We start from the raw sequence: 26,209 nt of genomic DNA, 5'->3' as shown, positions 1-26,209 counted from the left end.
GGAGGATTGTCTGAAGTCTGGAGTTAGCTGCCTGGCCAACATGGTGAAACTCCATCTCTACTAAAACTACAAAAAATCAGCTGGGCGTGGTGGCACCCACCTGTAGTCCCAGCTACTTAGGAGTCTGAGGCAGGAGAATCGCTTGAACCTGGGAGGCAGAGGTTGCAGTGAACTGATATCATGCCACTGCGCTCCAGCCTGGGCAATAGAGCAAGACTCCAACTAAAAAAAAAAAAAAAATTCAAGAGTCTAGCTTGATTCATTGGAGAATTGCAGGTTACATCCAGAATATTTCAGAAAGCTTTGAAAAGACAGTAATCTGATACAGCAGCATGGGGGAAGGTCACTCAGAAGAAAATATAGGGTGAAATGCTAAGGCCTTCACACTTTAGGGTCAAAGAGAAAGGAACATACTATTAATGAGAGTTTTGCCTGAACTGAGAAAATCTAGGGTTGTTAAGTACAGAAAAGACTGTGAGAAAGAAAATTGAGAACTGAGGGAATGTGAGAGCAGGCAGTATATGAATTTTGAGAAGAGGAATTGATTAAAAGGAACAGAATTAGGGGTCGGGCTAATTCATCATAAAATATCTTTTTATCTTGTTAAAAAAAAAAAAAAATCCCGGCCAGGCGCAGTGGCTCATGTCTGTAATCCCAGCACTTTGGGAGACTGAGGTGGGCAGATCATGAGGTCAAAAGATTGAGACCACCCTGGCCAACATGGTGAAATCCCGTCTCTACTAAAAATACAAAAACTAGCTGGGTGTGGAGGCATGTGCCTGCAGTCGGAGCTACTAGGGAGGCTGAGGCAGGAGAATCGCTTGAACCCCAGAGGCAGAGGTTGCAGTGAGCTGAGATCGTGCCACTGCACTCTAGCCTGGTGACAGAGCGAGACTCTGACTCAAAAAAAAAACAAAAAAACAAAAAAAAACCCGTATCCCAGCTATCAAAAATTGAACATCAATTTAAAAATTAACTAATCCTATAAAGGGTTAGCCTCTGGTTAAATACCTTTTCCTTACACTCAGCCTTTTCATTGGGATCATTCAGTAAGAAGTCATTATGCCAACATGACAGCAAGAGCAGCTCAGCCCCATAAAAATGTTATCAGAATGGTCCGGATTACAAAGCACCCTCAACAAAATGAAGTTGTGAGGAATAAGTATGCAGAAGGCATAAGTGAGGAAGCCAAGAGAAGAGAGTCAAGGACTGCCTCACTGAAATAGGGACCAGAAGATTAAAAATCAATTTATTTTTGGAAAGTGAAGGGTTCTTAAGAATGAGATGTCATGCGTTTATAAGCAGATAGGAAAAATATTTTAGTTAATAACGTAAAAAATAAAATACAAGAAAAGGAGAGAGCTAGCATCCAAGGGTCTCTAACTCATTCATAAAAGGTACTAAACTGATCTTCAAGCTTTATAAAATAGAATCCTGAGTAAACCATAGTCAAATTAAGCAGGAGAACCTCCTGAAGGGGCAGCAAAGCTGTATCCTACCTCACCTGGAAGCATCTCCTTGGGGCCAAGTAGGAGAAAGGTGAAGTGGCACTATCCACACCAAGCTGATGCTGACATACCCTTCATGGGCTTGGCTGAGAGTAACACAGGTATCCTGGGATCTGTGCAACCCAGGAAGACGTAGGTCTGGCTGTACCTGTGTGCAGCCTCTACACCACTGAGTTGAGAACAACAACTCAAGAGAAATGGGGAGAAAATAGAAAAGGTCAGAAAAAGAGAGAGCCATCCTTTTACCTATTCTTTCTTCTCCAATTATTTATTTTTCTAGTATTGACAATGGGTGCTAATCTATCCACTGTTTTCCTGATTTACCATGTTGTGGAGAAGCTAAGTTTGAGCTAAAAATGACTATAAAACCAGAACTATAATTTTACTAGCATCATTCTCTAATCAAATGAGTCAACTGGTAGAGAAACTTGGATATGCCTGGGGCAAAGGAAAATGATCATCCCTATTTAATTTTGTTTCAGATCAAACATTTAAATATAAGTAATACCAGACAGTATGTCATTAAGCTGAGAATACAAAGGTGAACACAAACTAGCAATGTATTCAGGGTTTTATACCACTGGATTCATGTCAGAAAAAAAATTAGTCATTTTTATAATAAAAACAAATGGGGCCCAAGTAGTAAAATGGACTTCAAAAATGACAACAGGGCCAGAAACAGATACTCTCTGAAACTGAAGTTAATATGAATCAACACATAATCAACAGTATTATTTTTAATCCATCCTGCAGTGTGATTTGAAGGCAGCTTCCTTACTGTGATTAAAACACATTTAACATCCAAAGACATGAGCAGAGACAACTCAGAGGCATTTGTTATTGGTAGTTTAAAAAAGAAAGGCAAATAGCAGACTTACGACAATACTTTCCAAAGCAGTAAAAATTCTGCTAATTCACACTCTCTCATCCTTACTCCATGAAAAGGAACTCCCAAAGCCCAATTATTCTAAGTAATTACATATTTCTACTACTACTAACTAGTTATAAAATTTCCAAGAGAAAAATGCTCAGCATATTTATACCCGGCTGACACCAGTACATTCAATTAGTACTCAAAGAATGTAATTAAGGTTCAGGAAGATACAAATAAATTATAAATTAACATACAAATCATAAATTGTATATTCTACAAAGGGCTTACCTTGCAGCTTTTTCAAAACAGCAACCTCCATTTTCAGAACTTGTTTTGGTTGTTGAGCTGATTCCACCTTCAGTGCAACATTCTCCCTGGTGAGCATGTCCAAGGCATCGTAAATTTCTCCAAAGCCCCCACCCCCAATCTTTCTCAACTGCACAGAAAATAAGAACACACACACTCAAAATTACTAGAAGATTCTAACTTGAAAGTAATTGATCTGTTATATTTAGAAAATGTATAATTTTACAATCTGTTTTATAAAATATTTCAATATTGTTAAATTAACTATGTATATGCCAAGAAAACATATGCCTGAAAATAACATCAAAACCTTTCCCCACAGGTTTATCCACAAAAAAGTAATGAAATTATTCCACCCACAAACAATTTTAAAATTTGGTTGACAGCCAGCATCAGAAATGTCACCAACAATACAGTATTTGAAAGAATCTCTTCCTACAAATGCCACTCAACAACCAGATTTGTTGTTTTAATTTTAAGGAAGACTTTTTAAACTATGAAATCCTGGCTGAGTGCAGTGGCTCACTCCTGTAATCCTAGCACTTTGGGAGGCTGAGGCGGGAGGCTCACTTGAGGTCAGGAGTTTGAGACCAGCCTGGCCAACATGGTGAAATCCCATCTCTACTAAAAAATACAAAAATTAGCCAGGCATGGTGGCACATGCCTGTAATCCCAGCTACTCAGGAGGCTGAGGCAATAGTAAGCCAAGATCCTGCCACTGCATTCCAACCTGGGTGACAGAGAGAGACTCCATCTCAAAGACGAAAAAAACAAAAAACACTACAAAATCACCCAGCCCTCTCACCACCACTTATCCTTTTCTCAGGGGTACCTAACAGGGCCCACAGAGCAGGCAGAGAACTCCAGTACCAAACTATCCCAGAATTCACTATACATCTATTTATTCATATACGAGTAAAAAAAAAAATCAATTTAAGCAAGTTCAACAAACACTATTCTCTCTGATAAAATATGTGAGCTTAACTGGGGAATATGAGGATGCTGGTCTGAGTATCATAAGCAAGTTTTGAAGAGTCAGTGGCAACTGCACCTGTAGGCTCTGAAAGCTGGGTTGTGGGGGTAGATACTTCAAGCTAGATACAGCAATTATTTTCCATTTCCTGAAACTAGGTTGTCTCCTTATCACATTATCCAACATCCAGGATGTGATATAATGTAGGAAGTCATCATAGGCACAGGGTCCTAAATCCTAACCAGCTCAAGACGCCCCAGTTCCATGTTCGATCTCTTTCTCCACTTGATCATCACTGATTACTACATCTAGGTTAATTTATCTTCTGAATTTCTACAGTAATTATTTGTTTAATCATTCAATTAATCACTGTACCGGGCCATACCTCAGGTACCGAGCCAGGGCTCAGATATCACTTGTATTATTACCTTGTATTTTTCAAATTAAAGACCTGTCCATGAAATACCTTGTTTTTAAACTGTCATGTTGATTAACTTTCCATTGTCAATATCCTATCCTGTTACAGAGAAACTAAGCTTCTTCGAAGAGATGGCCATTTGTTCTATTCTATTTCCTTGTGTCCCCCAAAGCATTTGGCAAAGTGCTAACTTATAAATATAATCCTATACTTATTACTTTGCACATGTGAGCCATAATCCTTCTTTATTTTTATTTATTTATTTTTAATGTTTTCAGTTGGTAGTCTCACACTGTCTCCAGGGCTGGAGTGCAGTGACATGATCTTGGCTCACTGCAACCTCAGCCTCCCGGGTTCAAGTAATTCTCCTGCCTCAGCCTCCCCAGTAGCTGGGATTACAGGTGTGCGCCACCACGCCTGGCTAATTTATGTATTTTTAATAGAGATGGGGTCTCACCATGTTGGCCAGGCTGGTCTCAAACTCCTGATCTCAGGTGATCTGCCCACCTCTGCCTCCCAAAATGCTGGGATTCCAGGCGTGAGCCACGGCACCCGGCTGATCCTGCTTTATTGTCATTTGGTGATGGGAAAGGAATACTACATGAAACTACAGGATAAGTTCAAGATTTTTAAAAAGTTCCAGAAGTGGCCAGGTGTGGTGGCTCACACCTGTAACCCCAGCACTTTGGGAGGCCGAGGCGGGCGGATCACGAGGTCAGGAGTTTGAGACCAGCCTGACCAACATGGAGAAACCCTGTCTCTACTAAAAATACAAAAATTAGTCAGGTGTGGTGGCGCATGCCTATAATCCCAGCTACTCAGGAGGCTGAGGCAGGAGAATCACTTGAACTTGGGAGGCGGAGGTTGCAGTGAGCAGAGATCGTGCCACTGCACTCCAGCCTGAGCGACAGTGTGAGACTCTGCCTCAAAAAAAAAAAAAAAGTCGCAGAAGCATTAAGTTAAATAAATTGTTCCTTCATGGGCCTTGATTGATATACTTATGATTCTTTATATTTTGCCCATTAAATAAAACCTAGTGTAGCTTTAAAAACTCATACACAGTACCAAACAGATTCCTTTCTAACTAAGGACTGGTAGAGGCAGCTTCATGTTTTACCTCACAAAAAACCTTACTAAATGACAGAATAAAACAACTAGGCTGAAGTAAATGTTTTTGCTTCTTTGTCTATTTCTATCCCTATAATGCCATTTAAACATTAATAGAGCATTTTTTAATTGGCCTGACAAAGCCCTAAGAAATTATCAAGGTTTATGAGGCAAAGAGAGAGGCAGTTTAGTATGATTGGGGTACACAGATTACAGGAAGAATAGAGGTAAGGTCTGTGGGAGATTGTATTTTCCAACAATAGGCACAATAATATCATCCATCCCTGCTCTTCTTCAATGTGAAGAAAACCTTTCACACTGATGAAGGCAATGTGACCTTGCTACTCCGCCATCAAGAGGTAGAGTCCATTTTCCCCTTAACTGCTTTCATCAACAGAATAGGGCAAAGTGACACTGTGCCAGCTCTGAGGACAGCCCTTAACCAGCCTGGTAGCTTCCATTTCCTGTCTCTTGAAAGCTAGCCACCATGTAAGAAATGGGACCATCTGGCCGGGCGCAATGGCTCACATCTGTAATCCCAGCACTTTGGGAGGTCGAGGCGGGTGGATCACCTGAGGTTAGGAGTTTGAGACCAGCCTTGCCAACATGGTGAAACCCCACCTCTACTCAAAATACAAAAATTAGCCGGTGTGATGGTGCACGCTTGTAATCTCAGCTACTCGGAAGGCTGAGGCAGGAAAGTCGCTTGAACCCGGGAGGCGAGGCTGTGGTGAGCTGAGATTGCGCCACTGCACTCCAGCCTGGGCGACAGAGTAAGACGCTGTCTCAAAAAAAAAAAAAAAAAGAAAGAAAGAAAGAAATGGGACCATCCTGAGAAACCACAGCCATGTGGTGATGCCCTAGAAAACAAGCCACCAGGTTGGGGGTTGGGAGTTGGGGGTGAAGAGCTAAGGAACCCCATGATACCAGACAAGTGAGTAAAGAAACCATTTATAAATGGATCCTCTAACTGAAACAATCCTGCTAGTGCCACATAAGGGACAGATCACCCAGGCAAACTCTTCCCAAATTCCTAAGGCACAAAACTGCAAGCAAAATAAAATGATTATTTTAAGCTTCTAAATTTTGATGTAGTTTGTTACATAACAATAAATAACTATAACATCATCTGTAACAATGAGCTTGTCATTTTTTTTTTTAACTAAAAATGCCCCTATGCCCTCCCAAATGTTGGAGATAAGTTCCTCAGATATATTAGTTCTAATTACCAGGACAAGGGAACCATGCCAATTAAGAGTTTCACTTGTCACCTTTTGATATGTCCACTGGAGAACAAACTAGCCTTAACACAGTGCTTAGTGTAATCCTCTCACCAAAGCAACACTCATGTCTGACTTACATAAAAGATTAGCAACTGCTGAATCTCCCTGCACCAGTCCATGATGCTGACATAGTTTTCTTATATTTGGTCAAGTAAATTTTCAAAGTCTACTGACTTACCTAATCAGTAAAACACACTGTACCATACGAATAAAAAATAAAAATTCTATTTCTAAAGGGTCTTCTTTTTCCAATCTGTTCATAAATTAAGGGAACCATTAAAATAGCTTTGTAAAACCTACTAATGGAAAAAAACTTTGGTGGACTGTGTAGCAATAAAAAATAATTAAATATATCCAAAACAAAAATAGTTCCTTAAAGAAATGAGTAGTATTAGAGAGATGGCAGATTCTAGGTCTAGGGAAAGAAAGCCATTGAAAGACTATTAGGATCCTGTCAAAAGAACTCAGAAGACAATGTGAAGTGTGTCCCCTTAGTCAAATAAGACAATTTAAACATCTATAAGGATAACTACCATGGACTGAAACACATAAATTTGTTCAAATCTTTCTTAATTATACTAAAAAACAAATCTAATTGGTCACTTTTGGAGAATGATAAGAAACCAATTCATTGTTCTGAAAACTGGTAAATTAAAAAAGAGAAGCAAGTATTTATCTTGTTTTCCTAATCAAATTGTACCTCAAGATAATCAAATAATTGATGATAAAAAAATTTGTCCTTATAGATACACTTCAGCTAATAAATGAATTATGGAATATCACTAATTTGCAATCCATAAATAATAGCCCTAGGCAATGATCATCAATAGTGTTACCACCACAAAAAAGATAGACAGATGGGCAATAAGATATTATATGCCTCCTAGTGAAGGCTCACAATAACATTTATGAAAAAAAGATGTCCCCATCTCAAAACAAACCTAAAGTCAGATCTAATCCAGCCTGTAGATATAACTACCAATTTACATGAAATACACAAGACAGAGAAACGTGTTAACATCAAATGGAAGCAGATAGCAAAATCCAAACCATGGGAAATTTTACAGACAAATCACCTAATTTCTTCAGTAAATAAATTGTAAGGGGAAAAAAAGAACAATAAAGAGGAAGGAACCTAGAAATGAAAAGAAACTTAAGTGATGGCAACTAATTACAATATCCAGATTTTATTTGGATCTTGATTCAGACTGTTGAAAATACTTTACAATCAGGAGAATATGAAAACTAAAACTATATTTGGTGATATTAAGAAATGATTACCTGTTTCTAGTACTACTACAGTATTTTATAACAGTAGAAAGTAGCTGAAAATACCACATGCTAACAGACAAAATGACACACAACCTTGGGGGAGGAGTCAGCAGGAAAGAAATGATTATTTTTAAGGTATGATAATGGTATTACGATTATGTTTTTAAAAGTCCTTATTTGTTAGAGATACATACTGAAGTATACACAGAAGAAATGCTAAGGTTAAATATCACTTCAAAATATTCTGGGAGAGAGATGAAACAAGATTAATCATACACTGATGACTATTTAACTTGGGTCATGACTACATGGAGGTTCATTATATAAGTCTCTATTTTCTATGTATACTTACAATTTTCCTTAATAATAAAAAAAAAAAAAGAGCAGCTCATTGGACTTGCTTTTTTTTTTTTTTGAGATGGAGTCTCGCTCTTGTTGCCCAGGCTGGAGTGAAGTGGCGCAATCTCAGCTCACTGCAAGCTCCGCCTCCCGGGTTCACACCATTCTCCTGCCTCAGCCTCCTGAGTAGCCGGGACTAGAGGCACCCACACCACACCCGGCTAATTGTTTGTATTTTTTTTTTAGTAGAGATGGGGTTTCACCATGTTAGCCAGGATGGCCTCGATCTCCTGACCTCATGATCGGCCCGCCTCGGCCTCCCTAAGTGCTGGGATTACAGGCGTGAGCCACCGCGCCCGGCCAGCTCATTGTAATTTCAAACACTGTATTTTTTCATTTGTTCAAAAATTTAGTACTATATGAAGCAAGAGTAAGAATTAGGGTATAAACAGAGCTTAATCATAGAAAAATAAGTGTAAATAACTGCTTTAGGCATATAAGTAATGTATATAATATTTCCTAATGACATGCTATTTTTATCAGGATACCAAAAATTACCCCGATATGTATACACACACACACACACACACACACACACACTCTGAGATGTACACTCACCACTTTCCATCTTTCTTTCACTAGAATTCCAACACTCAGGATATCCGGCTGCTCTCCTCCCCCGCTCATTGCAATACACTGATTATGGTAGAACAGTTACACAGGCATCCAGTTCTCAAGGGTGGTTTCCATTTAACCTAAAACAACAATAACAAAAAATAGTAGCAGTATATTAGGGTTAACTAATCAACACAAATAACATTCCAACATCAGTAAGCACTACTAATACTATACATTAGTTTGGCTACTTTGTTGGGAAGAAGGGGAAAAAGACCCAGAAATGTTTAATGCATATTTTTTAAAACCACATATCTTTCCATCACAGATGCCCAGTGAAATAGCTAGGTGTTACAAAGACACTGTTAAAACACAGGTATTATTTATAATAACTGAGATTGTTAGATTATAGGGCAAGCATGATGTCCTGGCACTTAAACTAGGTAGATGACTATCCTGAGTACAATATACTGCTGAAAAGACACAGTACCTAATTTACAACTGCTTATAGTTTGTAACTTAGAGCTTAATAACATTATAGCTAATATTTTAATGTTACAAAATGCACTTAAAATGCATAGGAAATAAATACTAACAAAGAAAAGGGTTGTTGACCAAACCTGATACAACGACATTCTAAGAAAAAGAGGATATTAATAAGATGAACAGCATACCTGTAGAAAATGAAGATATAGCAGAAAAATACAGCCTAAAGGAGATGAAAACTGTAACCTAGTCCAGGAATGAAAACAATATTGATACAGAGTGACTTTCAAGATACATTGTTTAGTGAAAAAAGGCAAGACAGTAAAGGGTTTATAGTATGCTATACTTTGCAGAAAAAGGAGATAAATGTTGAGTATATTTAAGTATCTGCTTTTTTTTTTTAGAAAGAAAGGAAAAGAAGGAGAGATAAGCTAAAACTTAATGAAAATGATTCTTTGTAGCAGAAGTCAGCAAATTTTTTCAAAACAGGTCTGGAAAGTAAATATTTTAGTCTCTAGGCCACATACTGTATTCTCTGTTATAGTTACTCAATTCTGCCACTGTAGCACAAAAGCCACACACAATTATGTAAACGAATGAGTATGGCTGTGCTCCAACAAAATCTTATTTACAAAAAAAAAAAAAAGTGGGCCAAATTTGGCCTGCAGACTGTTTCAACCTTTACTCAATAGAAAGCAAAACAAAAGGCCAGGTGTGGTAGCTCACACCTGTAATCTCAGCATCTTGGGAGGCTGAGGCAGGAGGGATGCTTGAGCCCTGGAGTTTGAGACCAGCCTGGGCAACACAGGGAGATCCCATCTCTACAACAAATTTAAAAATTAGCCAGACGTGCTTGCACGTACTCGTAGTCCCAGCTACTCAGGAGTCTGAGCAGGGAGGATCACTTGAGCTTGGAAGGCTGAGGTTGCAGTGAGCCGTGAAGGTGCCACTGCCCTCCAGCCTGGGTGACAGAATAAGATCCTGTCTCAAAAAAGAAAGAAAAAAAGGATGGAAGGGATAAGGAAGAAAGCCAGACTTCCGTGAATGCATCTTGTGATATAGTTTTGATTCTGGAACCATGTAAATGTTTTACGTATGATAAAAAAAAAAGTTCTAAACTCCAAATTCCAGAAAGGACCATAACAAGAAGTAATCACCAGAACTGGTGTTAAACCCATCCTACACCCATCAAAGGGAGTTCTGAATGAGTGATATCACTTCAGCAAGTCACCAGTCAGCAACACCACAATTCATAACCACATTTACATAATAAAAGGTCAATCAATTCCTAAATACTCCTAACTTCACCAATCCCTGAACAACATAATTCCTCAAATCCTATTTAAGACCAGCAGTTTCTTTTCTTTTCTTTTAAAACAAAGTCTTGCTCTGTCACCCAGGTTGGAGTGCAGTTGTGCAATCACAGCTCATTATATCCTTGAACTCCTGGGCTCAAGCAATCTTCCCATCTCAGCCTCCCAAGGAGCTGGGACTACAGGAGCGCACTACCATACGTGGATAACATCGTTTGTTTGTTTGTTTATTTTTAATAGACAGGGTCTCACTATGTTGTCCAGGCTGGTCTCAGACTCATAGCCTCCAGTGATCCTCCTACCTCAGCCTCCCAAAATGGTGGGATCATAAGCATGAACCACTGCACCTGGTTGGACAGTTTGTTTCATTCAGAGAAATTATGTCCTACAATTATGGCTCTCCCTTGTATATCGCACAATAAATTTAGCATTTTGTTCAGAAAACGAATGATGGCATGTTCAAAACAAAAGACAAAAATTTTTAAAAACACTAAAAATAAAGGACAATTCAAAACCAACTGAAACCAATAATCTACTGCAATCTGTTCCCCAAAAACCTATGGAACTAAAAGAATTATAAAACAATAACCCATTGCATCCATTGCATACTGAGTTTGTGCCATAGTCACACAGAAAATAATTACTTCAGCTGGGCATGGTGGCTCACACCTATAATCCCAACACTTTGGGAGGCCGAGACAGGTGAATCTCTTGAGGTCAGGAGTTTGAGACCAGCCTGGGCAACATGGCAAGACCCTGTCTCTACTAAAAATGCAAAAATTAGGCCAGGCATGGTGGTGAGCGCCTGTAGCCCCAGCTACGCAGGAGGCTGAGGCAGGAGAATGGCTTGAATCCGGGAGGCAAAGGTTGCAGTGAGCCGAGATTGTGCCACTGCATTACAGCCTGGGTGACAGAACGAGACTCCGTCTCAAAAAAAAAATCAACATTCTCCACAGATTTTAAATAAGACTCAAATTTCAAAAAAAAAAAAAAAAAAAAATCTTTTAATGTTGGGCACACAATCCAAAATTACCAAGCACACAAAGAACCAAGAATATCTCAATTTATATATGAAAGTGCAATCAATAGATACAAATGCCAAGATGACACAGATTTAGGATTTATCAGGCAAAAATGCTACAAGAAATAAAGGTGAACACCCTAGAAATGAATAAAAAGATATAAAGTCTCAGTAAAGAAATAAGAGACATAAAGAAAGAAATTAAAAATTTAAGCCAGGCATGGTGGCTCACGCCTGTAATACTAGCACTTTGGGAGGCTGAGGCAGGCAGATCACAAGGTCAAGAGTTCGAGACCAGCCTGGCCAACGTGGTGAAACCCCATCTCTACTAAAAATACAAAAATTAGGCGGGCGCGGTGGCTCAAGCCTGTAATCCCAGCACTTTGGGAGGCCAAAACGGGCGGATCACGAGGTCAGGAGATCGAGACCATCCTGGCTAACACTGTGAAACCCCATCTCTACTAAAAAAATACAAAAAACTAGCCGGGCGAGGTGGCGGGCGCCTGTAGTCCCAGCTACTCGGGAGGCTGAGGCAGGAGAATGGCGTGAACCCGGGAGGCGGAGCTTGCAGTGAGCTGAGATCCGGCCACTGCACTCTAGCCCGGGCGACAGAGAGAGACTCCATCTCAAAAAAAAAAAAAAAAAAAAAAAAACAATTAGCTGGGCGTGGTAGTAGGTGCCTGTAATCCCAGCTACTCAGGAAACTGAAGCAGGAAAATCGCTTGAATCCAGGAGGTGGAGGTTGCAATGAGCTGAGATGGCGCCACTGTACTCCAGCCTGGGCGACAGAGTGAGACGCCATCTCAAAAAATAAAAAAAATAAAATAAAAATAAATAAATAAACAAATAAATAATTTAGAAGTGAAAAATACAGTAACTGAAATTTTAAAATTTCACTGGATGGGGTCAATAGAAAAATGGCAGTGTCAGAGTAAAGAGTCAGTAAACTGGAAGACAGATCTATAGAAATTACACAGTCTGAAGATAAAAGATTCTTATAAATGAATATAGACCCCAGGGACTAGTGGGACAATACTAAAAATTCTAATATTTGTGTCATTAGAGTCATAAAAGAAGAGGTAACAGTTTAGGATAGAAAAAATATTAAAAATGGCTAAAACTTCACAAATTTTGTGAAGGACATAAAACAACAGATTGATGAAGCTGACTGAATACAATAGGCGCGCGCACACACACACACAAAACTCTTAAACATATCATAATCAAACTGCTGAAAATTAAACAGAAAAAAAAAATTAAAAATAACTAGAAAACAGCCAGGCACGGTGGATCACAACCGTAATCCCAGCACTTCGTAAGGCCGAGGCAGGCGGAACACCTGAGGTCGGGAGCTTGAGACCAGCCTGACCAATACAGAGAAACCCTGTCTCTACTAAAAATACAAAATTAGCCAGGTGTGGGGACACATGCCTGTAATCCCAGCTACTCGAGAGGCTGAGGCAGGAGAATCGCTTGAACCCGGAAGGCTGAGGTTGTGGTGACCCGAGATTGCGCCATTGCACTCCAGCCTGGGCGACAAGAGCAAACCTCCGTCTCAAAAAAAAAAAAAAAGTAGAATGGTAAAGGGACTCATGATGGTGGTTAGGTTTCTGCATTATTTCAGGTAATGTAATATTCATATTATATAATATTTATATAACATAGTTAATATTTAATGTAAGAATTCTAAGTAGATGGTAAAAAGGAGATATATTGTAAGTCCTAGAGCAATCGCTTTAAAAACTACACAAAGAGACACCACGAAAAGCAAGAAAAAAAGTGGAATACCAAAACGTGTTAAGATAATCCAAAAGTAGGCAGAAAGAAACAGAAGAACAAAAATAAAGGGACAAACATAAAACAAATAATACAATGGTTGACCTGAATCCAAACTTACCTGTAATTACCTTAAGTATAAATGGCATAAACATGCCACTGAAAAGACAGAGATTAGCAGGATAAATATGATTCTATAAGAAACTCACTTCAAAAATAATACGTAGGTTAAAGTGAATATACTAAATACCACTGAAAATAATAACAATAATAATACTATTATTACGTAGGTTAAAAGAAATGGGGAAAAAGTATACCATGCAAATATTAACAAAAGGAAAGCTGGAGCATCTATTATAATATCTGACAGTGCTGACTTCAGGGCAAAGAAAATCACTGGAGATAAAAAGAAATACAGAACCATGGAAGAGCCAATTTACAAAGAAATTATAAACATGTATGCACCTTAAAAAGACCATCAAAATACATGAAATAAAAATTAACGAACTGAAAGGAGAAACAGACAAATCTGTGATTATAACTGGAGCAGACAAATCCATAGAACAACTGAAGACTTCGCTCCTGTACCAAAGAAATAACTAGATAGAAAATTGGCAAAAATACAGAAGCTAAAACAGTACCATTAGGGTATAATTTAAAAATATATTTGGTTGTGATATTGTGGCTTATATTAATAATAAGAAATACAAATATTTGGTCTTTGTCCCTGGTTCTTGTTCAGAGTTCATAAAGCCCTTATAATTTCTGAAGTGATTAGGGTGATAGGAACATCTTTTGGTATAATATTTGGTTTTTGTCCTTGGTTCCTGAAATAGCTCCAGATAGATAAAAGATGATAGGAGTAGATTTTGTTATTCATAACAAGCCCCTTTCAACCACATCTGGGTTTTTGTTAATGAGGTGACTTTAGGAAATCTTTAAAGATAGAGGGCTGGTTGCCAGGGAAACCAACCATGTGATCAGAGGGCTGGAACTTTCAGCCCCACTCACAAGGTCTGGGGAGGAGAGAGATGCTGAAGGTTGAGTAGACTACCAATGGCTAATGGTTTAATCAATCATGCCTTAATGAAGCCTCCACTAAAAACACAAAAGGACAAGTTTTGGAGACTAATAAGCATGTTGTGAGGGTAGTGTATCCTAACTTCATGAGGAAAGAAACTCCTGCTCTGAGGATCCTTCCAGACTTTGCCCTATGTATCTCTTCATCTGTATCCTTGTTTATATCCTTATTAGATAATAAACCAGTAAGCATAAATAAAGTGTTTCCCTGAGTTCTGAGAGCCATTCTAGCAAATCGCACTTCTCTGTCATTTGCCAGAAGTATTGAGTATAGTAGTGAGAACAGTTTATTTTTCTTATCTTACATTTTGGTGTCAGAGAATTGGTATTCATCTCCAAATTCCTGGCAGTGCTTGGAATTTCCTAAGTGATATGAATGCCTCTGTTATGCTAATGAAGTGACTCCAAGCTTCAGGATGGGGGCTGTCACCTGAAAGCATATGACTACATATGCTTTACTAGAACTTTCATCTCCACCTCCCAACTTTCAGGAAAAAAGAGAGACTAGTGATTGAGTTCAATCACATGACCAGTGATTTCATCAACCATGCCTATGTAATAAGCTCTTTTTGTTGTTGTTTTTTTGAGATGGAGTCTCACTCTTTTTGCCCAGGATGGAGTGCACTGGCGCAATCTTGGCTCACTGCAACCTCCGCCTCCAGGGTTCAAGCGATTCTCCTGCCTTAGCCTTGTGAGTAGCGGGCCACCACACCTGACTAATTTTTTTGTATTTTCAGTAGAGACAGGGTTTTACCATGTTTGGCTAGGCTGGTCTCAAACTCCTGACCTCAGGTGATCCACCCGCCTCAGCCTCCCAAAGTGCTGGCATTACAGGCGTGAGCCACTGCGCCCGTTTTTTTTGTTTGTTTGTTTGTTTGTTTTAAGAGATGAGGGTCTCACTATCGCCCAGGCTGGAGTGCAGTGGTACAGTCGTAGCTCGTTGCAGCCTCGAACTCCTGGGCTCAAGCAGTCCTCCCGTCTCAGCTTCCCAAGTAGCTAGACTACATGCATGTGCCACTACACCCAGCTCATTTCACTTTGTGTAGGGACAGGGTCTGGGTATGTTGCCCAAGCTGGTCTTGAACTCCTAGACTCAAACGATCCTCCCACCTCAGGCTCCTAAAGTGCTGGGATTACAGGCATAAGCCACTGTGCCCAGCCCTGAACTCTGGATATTAAAAACTCTGTAAATCTTAAATTCAGCTAGATAAAAAAGAAATTGGGGGAAAAAAAAAACACTCTGAACAACAAGGCTCAGGGAGCTTCCTGGTTGGTGAACATACCGATGTACTAAGAGGGTGGTGCACTCTGGCTGCACAAGGATAGACGCTCCCGTGCTTGAGAGCCTTACAAACTTATCATATAGTCCTCTTCATCTGATTGTTCATTCGTATCCTTTATAATAAAAAGGCAATTTTAAATATAGCACTTTCATGAGCTCTGTGAGTCATTCTGAGCAAATTATTAAACCCAAGGGGATTGTGGGAAGGCCCAAACTTACACTCAACCAGGGAAAATTTGAGTGGCTTGTGCTACAGTCTGAAGTGAAGGCGGCTTTGTGGGACTGAGCCCTGTAACCTGTGGGGTCTGCATTAACTTGAAGCAATTAGTGACAGAATTAAAGTGAATTATAGGACACCCAGATGATGTCAGTGAACTTAAACACAACCATCAAACAACTGGAACTGATATTTATAGAACACTCCACCCAACAAAAGCAGAATACACATTCAAACTCACAAGGAACGTACACCAAGACACTATATAATAACCCAGGTCATGAAACAAATTTTAGCAAATTTAAAAGAACTGAAATCATACATACTATGTTCTCTGATAACAAGCTAGTATAAGCTAGAATATACTAGCTTAATATCATTAAGCTAGAAATCAATAACAGCAGGATAACAAGAAACTCTACATACACTTGAAAATTAATAACAACAGGGCAAGGTGCCTGATTTTATATAAATAACACTATATTGGAACTAAGCCATGCTCATTCAATTGTATGTTGTGTATGGCTGATTTCATACTACTACAGCAGAGTTAAATAACTGCAACACAGACGGTATTACACTTAGGCCTAATATATTTATTTTCTGGACCTTAATAAAATGTTTGGCTGGGCACAGGGGCTCGCACCTGTAATTCCAGCATTTGGGGAGGCCGAGGCAGGTGGATTGCTTGAGCTCAGGAGTTCAAGACCAACCTAAGCAACATGGCAAGACCCTGTGAGGAAAGAGAGAGACCCTCTCATATTGTTTTATATTGTTTTATACTCAGTACCTGTTTTAAGAAAAAAACAAGGAAGCAAAACCAAAGACAGGCAGCCCAGCGCCAGGCCCAAAACTGGGCCTGGGCCTGCCTGGCCTAAATCTAGTAGTTAAAAATCAACTCATGACTTAGAAACTGATGTTATCCATAGATTCCCAGCAACGTACAAGAACATTGTGAAACTCCCTGCTCTGTTCTGTTTCATTCTGACCAACGGTGCATGCAGCCCCTATCATGTACCCTCTGCTTGCTCAAATCAATCACGACCCTTTCATGTGAAATCTTTAGTGTTGTGAGCCCTTAAAAGGGACAGAAATTGTGCACTCAGGGAGCTCGGATTTTAAGGCAGTAGTTTGCCGATACTCCCAGCTGAATAAAGCCCTTCCTTCTACAACTCGGTGTCTGAGAGGTTTTGTCTGCGGCTCGTCCTGCTACATTTCTAGGTTCCCTGACAGGAAGCGAGATGACTGAGGGACGGCCGAGACAGCCCCTTAGGCAGCTTAGGCCTACCCTGTGGAGCATCCCTGTGGGGTACTCCGGCCAGCCTGAGTGACAAGATCCAAAGAGTGCTCCCAGGTAGGCAATTGCCCAGGTGGAACGCCTCGCCAGAGCAGCATGTAGCAGGCCCCCGCGGAGGGTTAACACAGTGGCTGAACACCGGGAAGGAACTGGCACTTGGGAGTCTGGACATCTGAAACTTGGTAAGACTAGTCTTTGGAACTTGCCCACTCCATTTAAGTGGAAGCGTGGCCTGATCACCCATGGTGTGCCTTTATTGGCACTATGGTGTTGGTTTTGGTTTTGACTTGGTTTGAATTGCTTGACAGGACTGGTCTTGGGAATTTGCCTACTCCATCTGAGTGGAAGTGTGGCCTGATCACCCACGGTGTGCCTGTACTGGCACTTTGGTTTTTGTTTTTGACTTGACTTGGGACTGCTTGATACCTTGGTTTTGGTTTTGACCTGGCTTGGATTTCTGGATACTCTGATTTTGGTTTTGATTTTGGTTTGGTGTAAACTGCAGAAGTGTGTGTGTGTGCCCTTTTTGCCTGTTTTTTATTTTGTGGTGTGCGTGTGGTATAAGTGTGGTGTTTTGTCTCGAAGCATGGGAGCATGGGTCAAGCACAAATAAGCCCACCCCACTAGGAACTATGTTAAAAAATTTCAATAAAGGGAAAAAAGTGGGGAGGCAGAATTTATATAAAAAGAATGTTATATGGTAAATTCTTGTCCTGAAATAAATTAACTGGTTGTTAAAGAAAAAAATGTTTGTACTAAGTCAGAAAGTTGAGACATGTCAAAAAATTGTCTGCGAAAGTCATGAAAGAAAAAAGGTTATTAAAAAAATGTTATGCAAAAACTGTTATATAATTTAAAAGTAATAAGGCCTCCTGAATACTATTGAAGAATCAGTTTATGTGCAAGGTGTATAAAGAAAGTAAAATACACCTTTGGTAAAAAGATTATAAGGAGGCATAAGAATGTGGATTTTTACCTACATTAAAAGGTTAAAATAATTGTTGTTTTGAAAGTTTAAGCAAGTTTTAAAACGTTAATTGTAAAAAAGTTCTGTGTGTAAACATATTAGCTAAAGTTAAAAAGGTATCATTCAGTTTTTCTGTGAACTGGACATTAAAATAAAAATGCAATAGGTTTTTCTTAAAACATCAACCTGCTCTTTAACAAAAATTATAAAGGGTTAAAAAGAGTCTATAAAATCTTACCTTATGGTCAAACATGAAAAATTGGATAAATATGTCTACAAGGTTTTATTAAAATTAAGTTTAACATTAACAACACACTAATATAAAGGTAAAATTTAGCTTATCTGGTATAAAAATCATACAAGCAGCATTATTAAATATAAAATCGTGTTTAGCTTTCTTTGGTCTAAAAACTAATAAAGATAGGTGCTAAAAGAAACACTCATTTTACTAGAGGATCATAGAAGTTAAAGACTTAAAACAAATTTTGGCACCTAAGACAGCATACCAAGATGCAAATGCCTGGTTGAAATGGATCAAATATTCCATCTGCACGTTAAACAAAAGCAACTGTTATGCTTGTGCAATGGCAGGCCAGAGGCCCTAATTGTGCCCCTTCCACTAAGGTGGTCCTCCAACCAACCAGGCATGGGCTGCATGGTAGCTCTTTTCCAGGATTCTACAGCCTGGAGTAATAAGTCATGCTAAGCTCTCTCTGCTATATTCCAAAGTCCCTGCAGGTCAGCCCCCAAGGGCCATCCAGCTTCCGTCTCCCAACACTAAGTTCGCTTTGTGTCTTTCATGGCAGGGAGGAGACTCAGCATTCCTTGGAGACCTGAAGGGATGCAGTGAGCTTAAGAATTTTCAGGAACTTATCAACCAGTCAGCCCTTGTTCATCCCCAAGCGGATGTGTGGCGGTATTGTGGTGGACCTTTACTGGGCACTCTGCCAAATAACTAGAGTGGCACTTGTGCTTTAGTCCATTTGGCTATCCCTTTCACCCTGGCATTTCATCAACCAGAGGAAAAATAATAATAATAATAAGACATCGTAAAGCAAGAGAAGCCCTTTACAGGTCTTTCAACTCTCACATCTATTTAGATGCAATTGGAGCCCCGGATGGAATACCAGATTAATTTAAAGCTTGAAATCAAATAGTTACAGGATTTAAGTCAATATTTTGGTAGATGACAGTCAATAAAAATGTAGATTAGATAAACTGTATCTATTACAACCAACAGCAACGAGCTTTTCATGAGTTAAAAAGAAACACTCATGTCAGCCCCAGTCCTGAAGCTACCTAACCTGACAAAACTCTTTATACTCTAGGTGTCAGAAACAGAAAAAATACCAGTTGGAGTTTTCACCCAGACTGGAGGGCCCTGGCCAAGGCCAGTGGCCTATCTCTCAAAACAATTAGATGGGGTTTCCAAAGGCTGACCCCCATGTCTAAAGGCTGTGGCAGCAACGGCCCTGTGAGCACAAGAAGCAGATAAGCTAACACTTAGGCAAAACCTAAACATAAAGTCCCCCCATGCTGTGGTAATTTTAATAAATGCCAAAGAACACCACTAGCTAATGAATGCTAGACTAACTAGATACCAAAGCTTGCTCTGTGAAAATCTCCACATAACCACTGAAGTTTGCAACACCCTAAACCCCGCCACCTTGCTCCTGGTATCAGAGAGCCCAGTTAAACATAACTGTGTAAAAGTATTGGACTGAGTTTATTCTAGTGGGCCCAACCTCCGAGATCATCTTTAAACATCAGTAGATTGGGGGCTGTACGTGGATGGGAGCAGCTTTGCCAACCCCTGCAAAGTGACTCTGAAGAAGACCACAAGCCCTACTCCAGTCACACCCGGAAGCTGACTGGTCCATGCATGGCCAAAGCATGAGGAAACTCATCGCAGGACTCATTTTCCTTAAAATTTGGACTTGTACAGTAAAGACTTCAACTGACCTTCCTCAGACTGAGGGCTGTTCCCAGTATATACATCCAGTCACTGAGGTAGGACAAAAGATTGCTACAGTCCTATTATTTTATGGTTATTATAAGTGTACCAGGACTCTAAAAGAAACTTGCTTGTACAATGCTATTCTATCCAAGGTATGTAGCCCAGGAAATAACCAACCTGATGCGTGTTATGACCCATTTTAAGCCTCCCATGATCACAGTTTTTAAAATAAAGTTAAGGACTGGTCCTTTTCTAGGCGACACAAGTAAAGTAATAGCTAGGACAGAAGAAAGAGGGGTCTCCAAGCATATAGCCCTAAAATTTAATGCTTGTGCCACTATCAATAGCAATCGGCATATAATAAGATGCAGTTCTTTAAATTAAAAAAAAAAAAAAAAGGTTACACAGCGGGAAATAAATATACCTGCCATGAATTACACTCACGTGTAAATGTGTGTAATTACTGGTCTTGTGTCATCTAGACTACTTAGAAAAAGGATGAAAAAGATCCTGTTTAGCTCCAAAAAGCAGAAAGCAGCCCCTTCTGTATGGGTGGAAGCTGCAACCCCTTGAAATTAATAATTACAAATCCCTTAAACCCAAGGTTAAAAAAAAAAAGGAGAACACGTATCTCTGGGCCTCCATAAAAAAGGACTAGGTCCTAGAGTAAATATCTTAGTAAAAGGGGAGGTTCGTAAACTCTCTCCAGAACCAGTATTTCAGACTTTCCATGATAAACTAAAAGTGCCAGTACCAGAGACTCCAGGAAAAAACCAGAAATTTGTTTTTGCAATTAGCCGAGCATGTAGCCCAGTCTCTAAATGTCACTTCACGTTATGTTTGTGGAGAAACTGTAATAGGAGATCAATGGCCATAAGAACCCCGACAATTGGCCAGGCGCGGTGGCTCACGCCTGTAATCCCAGCACTCTGGGAGGCCGAAGAGGGCGGATCACGAGGTCAGGAGATCGAGACCATCCTGGCTAACACGGCGAAACCCCGTCTCTGCTAAAAATACAAAAAATTAGCTGGGCATGGTGGCAGGCGCCTGTAGTCCCAGCTACTCGGGAGGCTGAGACAGGAGAATGGCGTGAACCCGGGAGGCGGGGCTTGCAGTGAGCTGAGATTTCGTCACCGCACTCCAGCCTGGGCGACGAGCAAGACTCCATCTTAAAAAAAAAAAAAAAAAGGAACCCCGACAATTAGTGCCTACAGACCCAATTCCTGATGAATTCCCAGCCCAAAAAAATCACCCTGATCATCTCTAGGTTATAAAAGTCTCAGTTATTAGACAATATTGCATAGCTAGAAAAAGGAAAGAATTCACTCATTCTATAGGATGACTTAGTTGTCTGGGGCAAAAACTGTATAATGGTACCAAAAAAAACAGTGACATGGTGGAGTTCCAATTACACAGAAAGAGATCCATTCAGTAAATTTCCAAGGTTGCAGACTGTCTGGGCCCACCCAGAATTCCACCGGGACTGGACTGGCCCCACCAGGTTATACTGGATATATAGACATACAGCCTACGCTAAGCTGCCTGACCGGTGGACAGGTAGTTGTGTTACTGGCACTATTAAACCATCTTTCTTCCTACTGCCCATAAAAACAGATGAACTCCTGGGCTTCCCTGTCTATGCTTCCTGTGGAAAACGAAGCATAACCATAGGTAATTAAAAAAATGATAAATGACCTCCTAAAAATTATACTATAGACCTGCCACTTAGACACAAGACGGCTCATGGGGATACTGGGCCCCCATTTACATGCTCAACCGAATCATACGGTTGCAAGCTGTTTTAAACATCATCACTAATAAAACTGGCCAAGCCTAGACTATTCTGGCCCAGCAAGAAACTCAGATAAATGCTATCTATCAAAATAGATTGGCTCTTGACTACTTGCTAGAAGCTGAAAGAGAGGTCTATAAGAAATTTAACCTTACTAATTACTGTCTAAACATAGGTAATCAAAGGCAAGTAGTTAAAGACATAGTTAAAAATATGACAAAACTGACACATGTGCCCATACAAGCGTAGCATGAATTTGACCTGAAGCCATGTTTAAAAATTAGTTCCTAGCACTAGGAAGATTTAAAACTCTTATAATAAAAGTTATAATAGTAATAAGAACCTCCTTACTGCTCCCTTGTTTGCTACCTGTACTTCTTCAAATGATAAAAAAGCTTCATCGCTACCTTAGTTCACCAAAATGCTTCAGCACAAGTGTACTATATGTATCACTATCAATCTATTGCACAGAAAGACATAAGTAGCAAAAGTAAGAGTAAGAACTCCCACTAATAAAAAGTGAGAGTCTCAAAGGGGGAAAATGAGGAAAGAGAGAGATCCTCTCATACTGTTTTACACTCAGTACCTGTTTTAAGAAAAAAACAAGGAAGTGAAACAAAAGACAGGCAGCCCGGTGCCAGGCCCAAAACCGGGCCTGGGCCTGCCTGGCCTAAATCTAGTAGTTAAAAATCAACTCATGACTTAGAAACTGATGTTATCCAAAGATTCCCGGCACTGTATAAAAGAACACTGTGAAACTCCCTGCTCTGTTCTGTTTCACTCTGACCACCGGTGCATGCAGCCCCTATCACGTACCTCCTGCTTGCTCAAATCAATCATGACCCTTTCATGTGAAATCTTTAGTGTTGTGAGCCCTTAAAAGGGACAGAAATTGTGCACTCAGGGAGCTTGGATTTTAAGGCAGTAGCTTGCCAATGCTCCCAGCTGAATAAAGCCCTTCCTTCTACAACTCGGTGTCTGAGAGGTTTGTCTGCGGCGCATCCTGCTACACCTGTCTCCACAAAAAATATAAAAATTAGCCAGATGTGTGGCACACATCTGTGGTCCCAGCTACTCAGAAGGCTGAGGTGGGAGGATCACTTGAGCCAGGAAGTTGAGGCTGCAGTGAGCTGTGATTGCAAGACTGTACTCTATCCTGGATGACAGAGCAAGACCGTGTCTCAAAAAAAAAAAAAAGAGGTCAGGCGCAGTGGCTCACGCCTGTAATTTCAGCACTTTGGGAGGCCGAGGCAGACAGATTGCCTGAGGTCAGGAGTTTGAGACCAGCCTAGCCAAAATGGTGAAACCCTGTCTCTACTAAAAATACAAAAATTAACCAGGCATGGTGGCGTGTGCCTATAATCCCAGTTACCTGGGAGGCTGAAGCAGGAGAATCTCTGGAACCCGGGAGGCAAAGGATGCAGTCAGCCGAGATCATGCCACTGCATTCCAGCCTGGGTAACAGAGCAAGACTCTGTCTTAAAAAAAAAAAAGAAAGAAAGAAAAGAAAATGTTTGCCAATGCCTGTTCTAAATGAGCCATGGTTAAAGACAAAGTCCCCAGGCAAATTAGAAAATATTTGAATTGTACAAAAAGGAAAATATAACATATGGTATGCAGCTAAAGCAATGGTTAGAGGAAAAACTATACCACTAAAAGCTTATATTAAAAATGAGGCCAGGTGCAGTGGCTTAGGCCTGTAATCCCAACACTTTGGGAGGCCAAGGCAGGAGGACTTGAGGTCAGGAGTTCAAGACCAGCCTGGGCAACCCTGTTATTACAAAAATTTTGTTTAAAAACTCAACTGTGTGTGGTGAGTGCCTATAGTCCTAGCTACTCAAGAGGCTGAGGTGAGAGGATCATTTAAGCTCAGAAGGTTGAGGCTGCAATGAGGTATGATCGCTCCATTGCCTCCAGCCTAGGTGACAGAGATCCTGTCTCTTAAAAAATACATATATATAATACTAAAATAATTTTTAAATTGAAAATAAGTGAGAAAGTTTCAGATTAAAAATATAAGCTTCCACCTGGGGGAAAAAAAAAACTAAACTCAAAACAAGCAGAGGAAAGAAACAAAAGGCAAAATAATAATAATGAAATTAAAACCAGAAACGTCATAGAAAAAAAAAATCAATAAGACCAAAAGCCGGCTCTTTATAAAGATCAATATAATTTATAACCTTTTAAGAAAACTGGGAAAAAAGAATACACAAATAATCAATATTAGGAATGAAACAGGGGTTATCACTATAGACTCCAAAGACATAAATATATGATTAGGAAATATAATGAACAACATTATACACAGAAAGTGAACACAACCACCAAAAACTACTACAATTCACCCAAGGTGAAAGGGGCCCCCTTAATAGTCCTACTAAAAAATATGGGCATGATACGGTTTGGCTGTGTCCCCACCCAAATCTCATCTTGAATTGTAGTTCCCGTAATCCCCACATGTCATGGGAGGGATCTAGTGGGAGGTAACTGAATCATGGGGGCGGTTACCCCCATGATGCTGTTCTCATGATGGTAAGTGAGTCTCATGAGATCTGATGGTTTTATAAAAGGCAGTTCCCCTGCACACGCTCTCTTGCCTGCTGCCATGTAAGACGTGCCTTTGTTCCTCCTCTGCTTTTCACTGATTGTGAGGCTTCCCCAGCCATATGGAACTATGAGTCCATTAAACCTCTTTTTCTTTACAAATTACCCAATCTCAGCTAAGTCTTTATTAGCAGTGTGAGAACGGACTAATACAGGCCTAGATTTTTTTTCCAATGGCAAATTCTACTAAACATTTAAAGAAAAAAATGAAACAAGTTTTATACAATCTCTCCAAAAAAGAAGAGGAAAAAACACTTCCCATCTCATTTTATGAGTCCAGCATTAACCTGATATTAAAACTAGTCAAAGGTTGGGCACGGTGGCTCATGTTTGTAATCCTAGCACTGTGGGAGGCGAAGGTGGGTGGATTGCTTGAGCCCAGGAGTTTGAGAACAGGCTAGGCAATATGGTGAAACCTCATCTCTACAAAAAATACTAAAAATTAGCTGGACATGGTGATGCACACCTGTAGCCCCAGGTACTCAGGAGGCTAAAGTGGGAAGATCACCTGAGCCCAGGGAGGTTGAGGCTGCAGTGAGCCAAGATACCATCACTGCCCTCCTGGCTGGGCAGCAGAGTGAGATCTGTCTCAAAAAGAAAACAAAAAATAATAGATCCATATCCCTTATAAACACAGACATGAAAATCTCTCATAAAATAGTAGCAAACTGAATCCAGCAATATCATACAACAAATAATACACCACAATCCGGTATGGTTTATCCTGGGGATGCAAGGCTGACTCAATATTCAAAAATCAATTCATGTAGTACAGCAGATTAATAGTCTAAAAATGAAAACCACATGACCTATCATGTGATACAGGAGAAGCATCTGACAAAATTCAACATTCATTCATGGTATAAACTCTCAGCAAACTAGGAATAGAAGAGAATTTTCTTTTTTTTTTTGAGACGGAGTCTCGCTCTGTCGCCCAGGCTGGAGTGCAGTGGCCAGATCTCAGCTCACTGCAAGCTCCGCCTCCCGGGTTCCCGCCATTCTCCTGCCTCAGCCTCCCGAGTAGCTGGGACCACAGGCGCCGCCACCTCGCCCGGCTAATTTTTTGTGTTTTTAGTAGAGACGGGGTTTCGCCGTGTTAGCCAGGATGGTCTCGATCTCCTGACCTTGTGATCCGCCCGTCTCGGCCTCCCAAAGTGCTGGGATTACAGGCTTGAGCCACCGCGCCCGGCCAGAAGAGAATTTTCTAAACCTGATGAAGCACATCTAAAAGAAAAACAAAGTTCACACAAACTCAGTTTTAAGACAATTCCAACTGAAATCTAAGCAGAATGTTTCATATAAACAAGCTGACTCTAAAATCTATGAGAATAAGCAAAAATTACCCAAAATCTATATAAAAAAATAAAGTTAGAGGAAACACACTATATGATTTTAAGTCTTACTGTATAAAACTACAGTAATCAAATCAGTGACCCATCTGCAAAGGGACAGAAATATAAACACATCAAACAGAATAAAGAGTCCATTGAGGGTGGAGGGTAGGAAGTGGGTCAGGATCAAAAAACTACCTATTGGATACTATATGTATTACCTGGATGACAAAATAATCTGTACACCAAACCACTAAGACACACATTTACCCAGGGAACAGATCTACACATGTACCCGCCTTGGACCTAAAATAAAAGTTAGAAAAAAAAAAAAAAATGTATACATCAAAAAGATTTTTTTAAAGTCTCCAGAAATAGACACACACAGATA

The 26,209-nt window shown here is 40.0% G+C and overlaps 1 protein-coding gene across 7 annotated transcripts in view; it reads right to left on the bottom strand.

Moving 5' to 3' along the window:
- Window positions 1–26,209, bottom strand: part of LOC105491561 (tau tubulin kinase 2) — a 176,272-nt gene that overhangs the window by 128,174 nt on the left and 21,889 nt on the right. For 4 of the 7 annotated variants that reach the window (XM_024796302.2, XM_071067020.1, XM_071067021.1 and 1 more), the window contains exons 2-3: window positions 8,699–8,835; window positions 2,671–2,818 (exon numbers count right to left, since the gene is read on the bottom strand). In XM_024796302.2, coding sequence (XP_024652070.2) covers window positions 2,671–2,818; window positions 8,699–8,767 — 217 coding nt within the window. In that variant the 5' untranslated portion in view covers window positions 8,768–8,835. Of the gene's footprint in view, window positions 1–1,499; window positions 2,639–2,670; window positions 2,819–8,698; window positions 8,836–26,209 lie in introns of those variants that run through there. The other 3 variants (XM_071067022.1, XM_071067024.1, XM_071067023.1) reach the window with 3 other exon arrangements.

Source organism: Macaca nemestrina, chromosome 7, assembly GCF_043159975.1.
Source record: "Macaca nemestrina isolate mMacNem1 chromosome 7, mMacNem.hap1, whole genome shotgun sequence".
NCBI classification, from domain to species: domain Eukaryota; kingdom Metazoa; phylum Chordata; class Mammalia; order Primates; family Cercopithecidae; genus Macaca; species Macaca nemestrina.
Note: the sequence above shows the minus strand (reverse complement) of the source record. Positions and strands in the feature narration are given on the sequence as shown.